General features: G+C 49.3%; 1 protein-coding gene across 1 annotated transcript in view; it reads right to left on the reverse strand.

Moving 5' to 3' along the window:
• Nucleotides 1-15,063, reverse strand: part of arhgap44a (Rho GTPase activating protein 44a) — a 52,030-nt gene extending 36,967 nt beyond the window's left edge. The window contains exon 1 of the mRNA XM_056287633.1: nt 14,836-15,063. Within this exon, the coding sequence (XP_056143608.1) occupies nt 14,836-14,888 (53 nt within the window). The 5' untranslated portion in view covers nt 14,889-15,063. The remainder of the gene's footprint in view (nt 1-14,835) is intronic.
• Nucleotides 15,064-16,288: the final 1,225 nt, after the last annotated feature.

Genomic DNA, 16,288 nt, shown 5'->3' on the forward strand with positions numbered 1-16,288 from the left:
AAAATAAAAAACAAAACAAAAAATAAAACAAACAAAAAAAAAACGCCCAACTCCTTCACCATACTACATCCAAATCATTTTGGCCACACTATCGCGAAGGTCTGCTCTGCAGCTGGGTGCATAATGCAGTATCTCTTGTCTGTCATTGGCTGGTTGATGTGCCCATGGGAGCCTCCAGTAACTTGAGGGGTGAGGGGGGGGGGGTGGTTGCTCACCCGGGACACAGTGGTACAGATGGGACAACTCCAGCGGTAGCGCTGGGCGTGGCGGTCCTTTGGCCACGTTTGGCCTTGATGGGATGGATGGACAAGCTGTCAGCCTCCTTGGGCTGGCTGTCTGCGGCAAGGGGACTCTGATCATAATCTGACATCAGGCCATCATAACAGGATGACAGCCGCATATGTTTGAATGTTATCATCAAGAGCAGCCCCCCCCCAAACCCCCGCCATGCACAGCTACACATACACACACACAGAAAATGAGCATACATACCCCACTCTTTATGCCCATGTATGTGTCTGTAAAGCGGGTGTGTTTGCGTCTTGCAAGATTGCATGGGAGGGCAAGTTTTATATAGGAATGTGCATAATCCAGCGCAGGCCCGAAGGGAGTGTAAAAAAAACATGCCTAGCTAATTGCATGTGAAGTTTTCCAACATGAGGGAATGGGGAATTAAAACATAGAGAGCTGGCCTCCCCATTGAATAGGGCTGATGAGGTCAGTCTGACATAAGCATCAAGGAAATCTGAGCCTATCTGTCCCGATCTGTTCAAAGACAAGCAAGCCGTCTCCGTCTTGGAGCACGTTTGATTTCAGGCAGGGGTTCGTCCTCTTGGGGCATCAGCATTGTTTTTAAATGGCCAACGAAGGTGAGCAGTGAAACAAAACCGTCAAGCGTCGGTTATAAAACGGGAAGTAATAAGAGCTCCTTAATCCGATGGATGCCGATGTAAAGCTGGCGCAGGGGAGGCTGCAGCGGTGTAGCAGGACACTCCTATAGACAAACAATGTGTACACAGCGGGCCCTGAAGAAAGTAAACACGGGGGGGGGGGGGGGTTGGCAGTCGTGTGGGTGATGAGAGTGCCAGGTCACTGCCAGCCATCTGTCACTTCACTTCACTCATTCCTTTACATGGAGCTGCTGATGACTCAGTATAGGGACACACACACACACACACACACACACACACACACACACACACACACCAATGAATAAACTAATCAAAAGCCGTTAAGATGCTGGATAAGACAATACATAAGTAATCAGGTTGCAGCCCAAAGATAACTGAATAATTGCAATACAGCTAAATTATTGCAAATGCTGAACGTGCATTGGCAATAAAGCTAGAGTGATGTAACACATCAGAGAAAAGAATATGTACAAGGCTGATCTATGCAACATCAAAAAAAGGATGACAGCAGACATACAAGAAGATGAATCTGATGAGTGATATTTACACAAACAGACTGTCAACGTGTGGAAAACTCCCTCTGAAGGCATTATTAACAAAGAAGGAATAGGCTTAGATCAAGCTGAGGACCTTTGAGATAGCTTTGTGAAGAAGAAGAAAAACCTGTTTCTGGTGTGGGAAGATGGCGGCGCGAATTCACGTTTGTGGTGGCCTCAGCCAGTACCGTCCATGCACTGTCTTTGTCCACGTCTGCGTCTTAAGATTTGTCTCCGTTTGATGGCATGGCGAGCTGGCCTCAGATCGGTTTGGAGAACATGGTCTGCTGGGTCTTGTGGGCTCAAGGACCACGGCCCTGCCTAGAGCCGCGACCGAGGAGGAAGCACCGGGGGCGGTCTGACAGGACGCGGAAGCGGGGCAGGCTAAGCTAACTGCTAACCCATGCAGACCGGCATGGGTCTGCATGGGTATACGTATTAGTTTAGATATATGTGTTAGTTAATATATGTGTTCTTGAAGTTGTAGTTTTTGTATATGTGTTTTTGTCTTTGTGTTGCACTGCTGTGGGCAGGGGTCAACGACAGTGTTACTGATTCCTGGTGTGCTTTACAGCAGGGCACGGAAAAAAAGTTATATCCCTGTGCACGTTTTATTTATTCTGAAAAGCAACTTGGAAGTTTCAAATCAGTATTAATTCTGTAGAAGTTTTAGGCAAACTGAGCCAGCCATACGCCAAAGCCAGCAATTTCATCTTTATGCATTTTCCATAGAAATGTCTTATATAATAGATATTTCCATCTCAAAATATGTTAACAGTGGACAGCCGGGTGCTCAGCCCTCCAGCGCGGTGCATGGTTTATGAAAGCATGAATAATGCATGCGAACATAATCAAATGTGAACAAAATAGCATCCTCAGTCTTGAAAGTATTGGCTTGGTGCCCAGCCAACTGTCTGCTCCAAAGCTTCCAGCCTACAGGTTTTCTTCACCCAGCAAGCTTGGGGGTTCACGTGACCCACAGATAGTGGTCATGCTCTGGTTTCCTTATATGTCCAGCCACACACCTCGTGCCTTGGGTAACAAAGGCGTTCAAGGGCCTAGGAGAGTTCAGCATGCTACTTGGTCCTATGCTGCCAGGGAAGGGTAGTGGTGCAGAATAGTGGGGCCCAGCAGGGCACCGAGGGGCCTAGAGCATTGGCATGAAATACACAGGCCCGCCCACACTCACACACACACACACACACACACACACACACACACACACACACACACACACACACACACACACACACACACACACGCATGCACACAACGTTTTCATGCTAGAGATGCTCTTTGAGTATTTCTCCATTGAGCACAATTTTCTCCCCAGACCTTTGCAGGGCAAACGCATCAAGAAGCCCAAATGGTTTCCTCCCAAATGACACGCAGGGCTGAGAGCTGATGGAAATGGCTTGGTGCAGCGATACCGGGGCTACTAAAACAGAAAAATTCACTTACTGTAGTTGTCCAGCAAACTAGGTCACGGCTTTGTTAAGTATGCAAGAATAACTGTAAGAGGAGCATATGAACGCGCACACAGACACATGTCCAGAAAGGGAGGAAGAGAGAGAGAGAGAGAACGAGGCAGACAGACAGGCTAAGAGAGAGACAGAAAGCCTACAGCATTCAGCTGGGTTGCATTAAAACACAAGCAGTGAGTTATCTCTAATAACTTTATTCATGGTGAATAATCTCAAAAAGAGACACTGTGTACTCTGGCTTGGCTGTGTGTTGGCATCTTTCAGCATCCAGATACTGCACCTAAACTCCATGTGAGATACAGGGAGGAGCAGAGAGGAGATGACTCAACAAAACTGAATGAATTAAGACCGTGACCTATTGTCTATCAGTGATGTTATGCACGGGGATACGATTGGTCAAGTGTGCAGGAGGCATAGAGGCTCCAGAACAGAAACAATGTTGATTTTATTCAAGTTGAAAACAAAATTCCCCCCAGTTGTACCCGGCCAATTACCCCACTCTTCCGAGCCGCCCCGCTCTCTGCTCCACCCCCTCTGCCGATCCGGGGAGGGCTGCAGACTACCACATGCCTCCTCCGATACATGTGGAGTCGCCAGCCGCTTCTTTTCACCTGACAGTGAGGAGTTTCGCCAGGGGGACGTAGCGCGTGCGAGGTTCATGCTATTCTCCACAACCCCCCCGCCCCGAACAGGCGCCCTGACCGACCAGAGGAGGCGCTAGTGCAGCGACCAGGACACATACCCACATCCGACTTCCCACCTGCAGACACGACCAATTGTATCTGTAGGGACGCCCGACCAAGCCGGAGGTAACACGGGGATTCGAACCGGCAATCCCCGTGTTGGTAAGCAACGGAATAGACCGCCACGCTACCGGGATGCCAGAAAAAAATCTTCTGAAATGAAGGATAGCCCGTTTGCTGCGCACAGCTAGAGATGGAGGATGCTCTTTTCCTGAGAGTAAAGCAGCAGGGGGGCCTAATGTTTGAAGAAAAATGTGATGATGTTTTGAAAATAAGCAAGTGAGAGAGACGAAAGGTCAGGAAAAGAGAACGCTATACTCTGTAGTGGATTACACCTCCTGCTTTGACTCTGTTCCCAGAAGGATCCCATGGATGTTGCCATTGCCAAACCAAGTTATTCACACGAACCACGCCACGTGTACTATTCGGGTTTTTTTTCCCCCCAACTCTGATAACACCGTGTTGTGGTTTGCATGATGAACACCCCATTCAGGACAATAAGGATCACCCTCTTACCCACCCGGACCCAAATGAGTCACAGACACGGATGACACAATAGTTTTTACACCACAAAAAACCACCTACACCACAGAAAACCATCTAGGCCCACGACTAAAAGGTCGCTTTCTATGCACAGCAAGGCTGCAACTGTTCGCACAAAGGGAAACATTATTCAAACTATTTCCTAAACGTTTGCTTTCTCCACAGCGGTGCCATCCCGTCTGTTCTCTATTGAGCAGCATCTGTCTAATAAAGGGTAGAAAAAATGTCTTAAGTGAAGAAACCAACTTTGCTATACTGCTACACTACTTCATACTATACTAGTATGAATCAGAATCAGCATCATGTGTACTGGCCGTGTAGATTTGCACATACACGGAATTTAACTCGGGTTTCATGGCTCTCTCAATGTACTTAACATAGGATAACAACACAACAACACAACAATCTCCAGCTTTATACACGAGCATTGACTTATACAGGTGAAATCAAGTGCAATGGTGCAGAGAACATGAATGAAAATGAGAAATGAAAACGAAAGCCACTTTATTCGACATTGTATTCGTACAATGAATCTGTTCTCTGCATTTAACCCCTCCTATTGTACAGGAGCAGTGGGGCAGCTGCAGCGCCCAGGGACCAACTCCACTTCTTTCCCCTGCCTTGTTCAGGGGCACAGACAGGAGTATTAACCCTAACGTGCGTGTCTTTTTGATGGTAGGAGGAAACCCACGCAGACACAGGGAGAACATGCAAACTCCACACAGGAAGGACCTGAGACGGCCTGGGGTTCGAACCCAGGACCTTCTTGCTGTGAGGCAACAGTGCTAACCACTGGGCCACCATGCCGCAGCACATACCAGAGATGCTGAAATAGATGTTAGCAGGTCACTTACATATATGCCTGAGGTAGGTTTACATGACAGAGTGTACCGGTATTGGTACCATGTACAGTACAGTATATACAAAATGGTTGGATTTATTTGGCAATTTTAAGTGCAGAGCTCGGGGTTGTTGCTGTTCATTGCTGGTGTTGTTGTTGTTGTCTGTTTGTGGTGTTGTAGTTGTCTCTCATCTATCTGCAGTTGCTGTAGAGCACAGCATGGATTTGCAAAAGGACAATAAGCTAATCAATCAACGACTGCCAATTTTTCACAATTCCAACAATTTTCTTCTGCTGTTCAATAACGGCAGTGCGTCATCGCCACAGTTTCACCCGCGGCAGCTGAAAAGTCATGCTGTTTTTTTTAATTTTTATTGATTACCTGAAATAATCAACCAAGGTTACTGAGGATATTCCAAAACCGGAGAGAAAAAAAAATCCACTTTCAGACTATTATTTGGGGAAATGACATTTGCTGTCATCCCTTTTTGGGGATCTCAGTAATCTCTGTCGAGGAACCGCGCTCCATCCATGTCTGCGTTGCCATCTTTTGACTGTGGACTGTTTCCACCCGGCGCTGCTGGCTTGCCTCACAGATCCCATGCCTTGTAGAATGTCAGATTCCTTCGCTGCAGCTCTGTCAGGCCCTGAGGTCACTTCCTGCTGGAGCTTAAATCATGCACAACAAACTGGGTGACCTCTTTAGCAACACTCATGGCAAACTTGGGTCTGTGGCTCACGCAGCCCCGCAAGCAACCTTTAAAGTCGAGTCACAGACGACGTCGTTGCTTTTTTGTGTGTGTGTATTTCAAAAGCGCGCTCTCGAACCGGGATCACGGCGGGGCCGTAAAACAGTAGGGGCTCTTTAAAAGGTTGCTCTGTTGAGGAAATCAGTGACATGGAAAGGACTGACAGCCCCTCCATCTGCTATTAGATCATTGTACATCTGATGGCCAAAATGGCCTGTTGACAAAGGCTCTTTTATTACAAACTCTACCCTGCACTGGTTGTCTCAGAGAGGCACCGGCGGGGTTATAGAGCGGCTACCGAAGGAGACTTCTGATACAAGCCCTGAATGGCCCCATAGAATTCAAACTTAGCAAGGACCCCTGCAACTTTGGACAGGTGAGACGGCTCACTGACATGTCACCAAAAAATAGTCAGAGGGCCCCGTATGCAAAAACTGTATTAGCACGACAATGAAACAATTGGCCTCTTCTTGAGCCACTCACCCACAGGTGTGTGTGTGTGTGTGTGTGTGTGTGTGTGGTCTCCAGGATCGCCGCCTTGCCGTGGTGGAGAAGCTTGGGTGTACCAATGATCCCAAGAGCGCTGCCATCCGGAGCTTGGCTCCTGGTGGGGTCGCCCAAGGCGGCTAGGTCAAGGGGGAGGTTCCAGACGAAGCGCAAGCCAACAAAGACCTCAACGGCGGAAGTGGTGGAACATGTCTCTGGGTCACAACGCCAGTGAAGGCGGATGAAGGCCGCAACAGAGGGTGGTCCCCAATCGTCTCGGTTTTCGGTGCCATTGGACTCTGGCCACCCCCTGCCAAGGACCATGTGGTGGCTGCAGGGGCATCAGCCACTCCACGTAAAAAGCTGTCATGTGCAGGCATCCTCGCGCAAGGATACCCACAAGGAGCTAGAAGGAGGACAGTCATACTCGACACCCGGTGACCGCCGTGTGAGTGTGTGTGCATTATCATACATGCATACAGCTATGCAACATGTATGACACATGTATTAGAAATGGAAAAAAAGGGACACTGAATTTCATCTGCTGAGCACATCTGTTCTTATGAACTGACTAATCACATTCCACACCTAAGTGATTCTTATGATTCATACAGAGACGGTGGATGCTTCATTGCCTAATACGTGGACTTGTTCTTTGCCAAGTGTAATGTTCTTGCATGAATCTTGACTTCATGAGTCCAAAGCTTGCTACAGTCCATCACATTCTGGTGTGTCAATTAAAGAAATGCAAGACATCAGCTATCTGCTTTTGTGTTTTCCGTGTAAAGGCGCCAGCTATTGTTGAATTAAAGAAATAACCAGTGTATAAATGAGGACACAATTTACAGCAATCCCCCATCTAAGAGCCTTTTTTTTACCCCCCCCCCATTTTTTGGGTGATTTCCCCCCGTTTTTCTCCCCAATTGTGTCCCCCTCTGCCGATCCGGGGAGGGCTGCAGACTACCGCATGCCTCCTCCCATACACGAGGAGTCGCCAGCCGCTTCTTTTCACCTGACAGTGAGGCGTTTCGCCAGGGGGACGTAGCGCGGGAGGATCACACCATCCCCGTGTTGGTAGGCAACGGAATAGACCGCTACACTACCCGGAGGCCCCAAGAGCCATTTTAATGAAAGCGCGGTCACTTGATCTACAGGCGTTAGCGTGGGTAGCTGTCACTCAGGGCTCAAGAAAATGACGGACGAAAGAGCAGAACGAAGCGAAGGAGCAGTGAATCACATGCACTGACGGCCAACTCCTCTGAAATTTCCATGGTGCTGCTGTGTCGGCCTGCCAAACGAGCAGAGGCGGCGAGGAGGTGGAGGAGGCGCGGGGAGGAGAGGAGAAGCAAAATGAAGAAACAGACGAACAGATGACCGCACTCTGCAGCATCAGGGCACAATATTGTTCTCTCGTCTCACTACACGTGGACTTCCATATGTCCGGGGCTCGCCGGCGCAGCACACGTCCTCGCTTGTGTGTGTGTGTCTGTGTGTGTGCTGAGGTACTGATCACTAAAACACACACAATGGAATCAACTTCTTCTCTTAACAGCTGTCTTTACTAGAGTTATATCCAGGGGAGTGTGTCAGGGATAGAGTCACACGTGTTCTCTTACATGAATCTTTGATCCGGTAAACCTTTTTTTTTTTGTCCATCAGTGATCCCTGCAAATACGGATCAGTCTTTTATCGGTTTGAGAGGCACAAACCAGTCGTGCAAAAGCGGCCATTCATATGCTGCACAGCGCACAAACTACAACCTCATTCGAATCCAACACCGCACAGCACACACATGTAAACACATATATCAGTCTCCTGCTCCTCTCCTTCTCTACAGCAGCATTCAGTCTGTGTTGGATTTCACCCCTGTGGATGCTCGCCCGTTGTCTCTCTAAAGCAATGAAGAGTCCAGCATTGCCAGCTCAGCTGTAATGCATTCGCAATGTGCGTCACAGTGGCAGGGGCATAGACACAGAGTGAAAGAGAGAGAGCGGGGGGGGGGGGGGGTCCAGTACTGTTATGCCAGTCTGCAAATGGCAGCTATTCTCTGATAATTGCATTGCAGAGCAGCAAGAGGGAGCCTGCCCTTACAGCTTATGCAGGGAGGAAGGTAATTACCGCGCACACAGCCTTGTTTTCCAGCAGAGTATAGGTGGCTACCGCAGTGTGGAGGTGAGCGCGTGGGAGGCGGTGTGTTAGGGAGTTTGGGACAGGGTGGGGTGGGTGCGGGGGGGGGGGTACCACTGACAAGTACGCAGATGGGTTTGATGAGACGATGACCCCGCCGCGTGTGAGCGTCACAGGTCTGATACCGACGTTAGCTCTGTGGGACTTGTTTGTGCAAGCTTGCACCAGGCAGTATTTTAACAGGCCGTCCTAGACCTAGATGGGGCACCGAGAGGGAGCCGAGAAATAGGTCAAGAGAGATGACCAATGGGAGCTAGCTGAAGCAGACTAATCTTACCAGGGCGTGTTCGCTATATATATATATATATATATATATATATATATCAAGAAATTGCTTTGCAACACTATAGTTCCCATGCAGCGTAAAATTACTTCAGCAAAATAAAAAGGGTAAACCAAAGACTGAGTGGGGGGGGGGGTAAAATCGTCACATTAAGACACAATTCCAGCATCCTAATTCACCGAGCCGCAGCACCTCTTGTCTCTCCATAGTATGTTCCTCTTTAACTCTACAGTATGCATGGCTGCACATCCTGCAATATGAAGTCTCACTCCGGAGGGGTGATTGGCTCAGCCAAGCAGTCACATGACGTGGATCTCATCCAGGCAGGCAGCCGCAGCAGCCTCGGCAAGCTAGAGAGATGCTGACACAGCACACCTGATCGCCAACCCCCACTAAACGAAGTCTTTTAATCCACCTCATATCCTGGTTACACTCACAGCCCGGTGCAGAGATCCAGAAAGTCTGTACAAAAGATTCTGCAGGGTCACTAACACACGCACGCATGCACGCATGCACACATGCACACACACACACGCATGCATGCATGTTGATGATGCAGAGGAGCGCAATTATATTAGAAAGACAGGAGAATCAGAACAATTATATTACAATGTATATCATAATAGCCTTGCTTACTCTGAATAAAAACAAACTCACACTCATTAAAATCACACACACACACACACACACACACACACACACACACACACACACACACACACACACACACACACACACACACACACACACACACACACACACACACACACACACACACACACACGCAATCATTGGTGTCAAGTGATTCCAAGATGGCAGCCCACCTCTACTGGATTCACTGGGTGTATCAGAGGAGGATTGGTCAGCAGGTTTGACAGCCCCAGAGAGACTGTTACGTAGGGGTGGGTGATACAGCATAGTATCACGACATTTTGCGTAGCAATATCGTATCGATACACAGGCGCCAAGTATCGATCGTTTATTGTATAAACTGCAAATAAAGGAAGTTGCAGGACACTGGTAATAGTGCAGTAGTCCACACAAGTTTGCATTCACTTAAGTTGGAATGAAATGGAATAAACAGTTTGTCAGGTGCAGGTGCACCTCTCTGCAAATAATATATGACAGGTTTTTATAGCAGTATTGGTCTGTCTGTCCGCTTGCCAATCCCATTTCGCTGCAACAGAAATGATTGATCCATCCATCATCCGTTATTAGCGGGTTGGATGATGGATAATGGATAATGGACAGAGTTGTAAAAACCAGGTCCAGAAAGTAAATGTCCAAACCGTGTATTTGCTCCAACCACCTTATTAAACCAGCTGATTTCATTAGCTAGTTTTCCCTACCTAGCTGAGGGGTGGTGCTGACTAGAATCTGCTGGTGTAGTGCATGAGTGGAGCAAAGACATGGTTTGGACTTTTACTTTCTGGATCTGGTTATTACACCTCTGATTAATGGATAATGGATGGAGAAATGACTGAACTGAGATGGTCAGACTGAAAACTATCTTAATTACATAAAACAGATGTCGACAAAGTTTTCCTTTGGGGACACAATCTGCCGTTGAAAAAAGGGCAATAAATCGCAATATGCGTGGCAATACTCAGCATATCGCAACATGTTTAAAATCGCGACACTATCGCATCGTGACTTACGTTATCGTATCACGATAATATCGTCAGGAAATCCAAACACCGAAACCTACAGCGCAACCCGGTCCCACTGTGGAGGCTGGCCCGCCTCTAGCCAGCACAATTCATTCATTGATCCACTCTCTGTACCTTCTTAATTCGACTCAAGGTCATGAAGACCGGAGCCTATCCCCGGTAGGCACTGGGTGGAAGGCAGAGAGACACCCTAGACAAGTCGCCAGTCCACCACAGGGACCCCCCACACACAGTCATCCACACACCATTCACATCCACTGGCAACTTAGGAGCCCCCCAACTCACCCAGTGTGTCCTTCAGACAGCAGGGTAACCAGAGGAAACACACCGGGGAACACATGGAAAACTATAGATGCGGAAAGGATGGGATCAAACCCAGCACCCTTGGACCGTAACGCAACAGCACTTTCCCACCAAGCCACTAAAAACTGCACAACCACACACATGCTGTTGTCTTCCAAGTGCAGCTCTATGAGAAACCCAGTGCAACCATTTCAACTCGTAACCAAGTGGAGTGGATTTGAAAACCCAGCTGAAGTTTAAACGCAATGCATCTCCGTTTCAATCAGCGGCGACACACAGCTTGCCTTGACAAGCTCAGCCCACACGTCTAATATCCTCCCCGGGACGTGTTTTACAGCCCTAAAAATAGTTACTCTTGCACACCGACGGGGAGCTGCAGCGCTTTGTGGCCATGACAAAGAGTCACTTTTTGCCTGTTTTCCTCCGCCGGCTCCTGCACTGACACAATGAGGCAGGTGTGGGTGCAAATACAGACAGACCACCGGTGCAGTGACAAAACCTGCGTTTAAAGCGCCCCGCCACTTACTGTACGTGTGCATGCACACTGCTGCACGGTCTGCATGCCTATGCTCTCTCTCTCTCTCTCTCTCTCTCTCTCTCTCTCTCTCTCTCTCTCTCTCTCTCTCTCTCTCTCTCTCTCCCTCTGTCTCTCACACACACACACACACACACACACACACACACACACACACACACACACACACACACACACACACACACACAAAGACCTTTCAGTGGGCTGGAAAGTCCACCCTTCCTGGTGACTGCACACTAATGGGAGAGGGAGCTGCTCCAGACTAAACCACACCCTAGCTGCCCCCATGCCTCAAAAGATTGCGTCTTTCCCACCGCAGCTTAAAAGGAGCGAGTGGACGAGGTCCCCACAAACAAGCAAAACAATATCACAACAAACGAGCGGTGGCACGCTGACATTTAACGAGCACCGGCACTCACACACACGCACGCACACGCGCGCACACGAGCACAATAGGAGATCCGGAGATTTCCTGTTTGTAGGAAAAAGCACCTTTTGGGCCTGTGAGTGTTGGCACTTTCAGTAGTACGAGTGGCACAAATCAGGCTGGAGCGCTGGACTTCGACGCTGTCGTTGATCACCGACGTGAAGCAGGACCTCTTCACCACGAGTGGTCTGGCTGGCTGACACTGACCAAAAAGTGGAACTAAGCTGTTTTGAGCGCTAAAAAGGAAGGACGTAGGGGGCGTCCGGGTAGCGTGGCGGTCTATCCGCTGCCTACCAACACGGGGATCGCCAGTTCGAGTCCCCGTGTTACCTCCGGCTTGGTCGGGCGTCCCAAACAGACACAATTGGCTGTGTCCGCTGGTGGGAAGCCAGATGTGGGTATGTGTCCTGATCGCTATACTAGCGCCTCCTCTGGTCAGTCGGGGCGTCTGTTCGGGTGCAAGGGGGAACTGGGGGGGGGGGTAGCATGATCCTCCCACGCGCTACATCCCCCCTGGCGAAACTCCTCACTGTCAGGTGAAAAGAGGCGGCCGGCGACTCCTCATGTATCAGAGGAGGCATGGTGGTAGTTGTAATATTTGCTAGCACAGATCATTACAGTAGTCTGCAGCCCTCCCCGGATGGGCAGAGAGGGTGGAGCAGCGGACGAGTGGGGTAATTGGACGGGCACAAACGGAGAGAAAAGGGGCGGAAAATCCCCCCCCCCCAAAAAAAGGATGAAAAGGAAGAAGTGAAGTAAGAATGAAGTAACGGCAGCTGCTACGACGCTGGAGTAAAGGCGGCTAGCAACTACTTGGGCGTTGCTTATTAATAACAGCCACGCTTGTGCAGTTTGGGGCCCCGCGTTGTTTGTCATATTTAGACGCGTACGAGACAAACCGTCCAAAAAACAGGATTACTTACAGTTTCAATAAATGACCATGACCAGCTATGATTCAAACTGTTAGCACAGATGATATCATGCTATACTGAAGATGCTGCCAAAAACAACCCAATCACACGAAATCACCCTGCAAACCTGACATCAATAAAATAATAAAACCTTTTTTCTTCCTCTCTCCTCCCATCTGATGTGTGGCTCTCCCTGCCGTCATACCAAACTAGACAGGGCGGTGTTGAATGTCGCACATTGTGGCGGGACCTTGGCTTTAGCTTTCATCCTCCTCCCCATCTCTCCCGACGTGACTACACCAGAGGCCAACACACCCTCAAGGTCAACCAAACAAAACACGGGATCGAAAACGTGCCAGGTCTTCCCCATACATCTGACTCGGCCCTGCGTCTCCGAGAGGGCCAAGCGGCCCATCATGTACACTATTGCACCTTGGCTGGTTGTTCACCCAAGTGGCCCACTTTAATAAACAGGCAGGGGAGGATGAGGGGAGCGGCCCCTGGCCTTGTTGGGCCGGTATTATTAGCGGTGAGGCAACAGAACATGTTGTTGCTCATTATGGCACATCGTTAGAGGGAACAACGGCGCAGGGCCCCGGCTGCCGCCGCCGCTCCAAGACTGTCGGGAGGCCAGCAGAGAGCCAGGTGGATGCATAGCGGAGCATATGCACAGGCATCCACTGCATGTGGGCAGTGCATGCAAATAAGGCCGAACACACATATAAAGCCCCCGCACACACACACACACACACACACACACACACAGAGCTACCTTCTCCGCTCACATGCTGCTCCACACACTCGCCAACACAAACGTATGCACATCTACACACACACACACACACATCTACACACACACACACACGCCGCTTAAATGATTCACACAGAAACGGCTATAAAAAGACTGTGTAGCAAGAAAAATCTGCTCCGGCCGGCGGGTAACTGACAGCCACCGCAATCACTGACAGCGACAGCAGAGCCTGAAACATATACGAGGGCTGTGCCCCCCCGCCCACCCCACCCCCGCCACCCTTCCCCTCCTCCTGAGTGTAAGACACACATAAGGCCTTGTAATAAGACTGACCCACACCACCTTGTGCTAATCCCCCCCCATTGGAGGGAAGAAAACACCTTGTGCCCCCCCCTCCCCTCCTCCCGGGTGCACAGCCTGACAAGCCGCTCCGCTTGAACGTGATTAGAGCGGATGGGATAGCCGGGGTGCGACAAGCTCAAGAGCCAATGTTAAAAGGTCAACACGCTGTGGTCATTGGAGAGGGGCACATCGGGGCAACAGAACCAAGTACGGCACCGTCACGGAAACCCTTGAGGGGTAATACTCTTCACCGCAGACTTGATCTGAAAAGCCTCACACATCCCATCGGCCGGCTTATTCAGCAGTTTGTTACGGACCCCCCCCCCCACCGCCGCCTCACCCCTACCTCGGAGGAACAAATATATTCAAAATGATATCACGAGGTCAAAGAGCAAACGACAAATCGGGGGGGGGGGGAGTGCATGCCAAGCAGGTTCCAGATACACAAGACCCTCATGAATGCAGGGATATGATAACCTGCACCTTCAGGGGGGGGGGGTGCTTCACTCGTCACAGCTGACAAACATTGCGCCCTTTTCAATCAATCAATCAATCGATCAAGCTGCATTTTATACAGCGCCTCTCTTTTGCATTTTCTCTCACGTTGCAGCATGCACCGCATCCGTCTGCATCACGGACACCTTGGTGACCGAGGGGAGGGGGGGGGCTGGTATCTCCCACATACCGTCTATTTATATTCAGCACCCACCCGTATCAAATAAAATCCCACCCACCCCCCACCCTCTCTCTCACCCCCCCATGACAATCTATTATTCTGGGATCGCCTTTATTCAATGCATTTGGGCTACAGTGGACAGGTCTGGGCAATGCGCCTGCATGCTGCCTATGCGGTATTGCAACTGGACATTTAGCCTACGCAAAGGAGCCCCCCCCCCCGCAGGAAGTGCATGATGAATATAGCCCCTTTCTTTGTTCACGTTGCAGTAGGCATCCTCTGCTTCATACAATTACACAAACAGCGTGCAACAAAAACCCACATTTTGATGATTATGACTGACACAGGGGAGCCAGCGTAAGGGAGACGGGCTTTTCTCCTCTCTCCTCAGGTGAGGGTGGGGGTGAGGGGGAGAGAAAAAAGAGGTGATAACAGCACACTGACACGCTTGGCTTACCTGCCCACCGTTTGGTTGGCGAGCTGTCGCATTCGATTGAATTGCTTCTTCATCTTGCGTCTTCTTCTGCGCTTAACATCTACGGGAGAAAGGAGTCCGCATTTCTCTCAATATAACGGCCTTCGCTCCACAGAGGCACCGCAGAAAAAACCGCTCTGTCGCGTCTCCCTCCCCTCATCGCCACCGCCAGCATCGCGTGAATACTCCAGATTTCATACTTTCGGCGTTTTGTTTGTTTTCTGATCTTAACGCTACGTTCGCCCCGCCGCCTGCGCAGAGATGCTGGGCGAATTCGCCGCTATGGGCGAAGCGTGAGAGCGTACAGTGACAAGGAGCCGCTATGCAGCAATGCATGTTGGGAAACGTAGTAAACTGAAGCGACTCGCCAAACGGGGGGGACTCCTATAGATGTTCGCCACTACGCATGACCAGAAAGGGCGTGAAAGTAGGGTTGATTTGCGTTGTTGTTATCGGGGGGGGGGGGGTGTTTAGAATGACTGACTCAAAGTTTTAGTTGACCTTAACGGACAGGGTACCTCAAACACGGGGAGGGGTTAATTCAGAGTGAAGGGCAAAAGGGGTCCTCGGCGTGAGAAACGCAGCCCTTTGCATGCGGGGTTGGACGTGGACGCTAAAATGCCGCATTGTCCTACAGATTAGCTTCGGTTATAGTGCCATCAAGTGGTCATTTTGAGTCAATACATACAACAACAAAAAAATGAAATCCACAGGAAAGCTGTAAAGGGAGGGAAAGTGTAAACTTATGCGTTTAAATTTCTGCCAGGGAAGAATCGTCATGCATCTCTCTCTCTCTCTCTCTCTCACTGATATATGAATAATATATAAAGTCACAGTAAAAGTGTGTTTTGTCTTCCGCAACTATTAGGTATAAACGTCCCTATGGATAATGTGCAGCATGCATGGGCAGAGCCTGCAGAGGGTGACTCCATCACCTTCCCCACTGATATACAATTTCAATCTAATTTCCGTCTATTTGATCATCCTCCTTTGCAGTGCCTCTCCTACCTCTCTGTTTATCGTGTGTTAAATCAGAGTAGGACTTTCCACCTGAATGCCAGCATGTATTGTATTCTGGCTTTATTCTGGTTTGGACGTGTAATATGAGAGGCCTGGACAGCTGTAAACGGTGCTAAATGAATGAGTAATAGTGCACTATAATTTCCAACGACACACCTTGCTTACATTAGCAGAAGTGTTAAAAATATTGACAATTGTCGTATATAACTGTTAACAGTCGCATTGCAAGATGAAGAAAAGTGAACTGGAATTTGGACCTGGCATGTCTGAAACTGAAAGTCAACTGTAGGCACTTAGTTGTAAATGGTTAATGGCATCGTCTGGTTGTTGGTAAGGAAGAGGTTGGGTTTACATGGAAAAAGAGAAGGAAGAAAGTACAAGACACAACAATTCAACCCAACAAGGCGGCTATTAA

Source organism: Lampris incognitus, chromosome 10 (genome assembly GCF_029633865.1).
Source record: "Lampris incognitus isolate fLamInc1 chromosome 10, fLamInc1.hap2, whole genome shotgun sequence".
In the NCBI taxonomy this organism is placed as follows: Eukaryota; Metazoa; Chordata; class Actinopteri; order Lampriformes; family Lampridae; genus Lampris; species Lampris incognitus.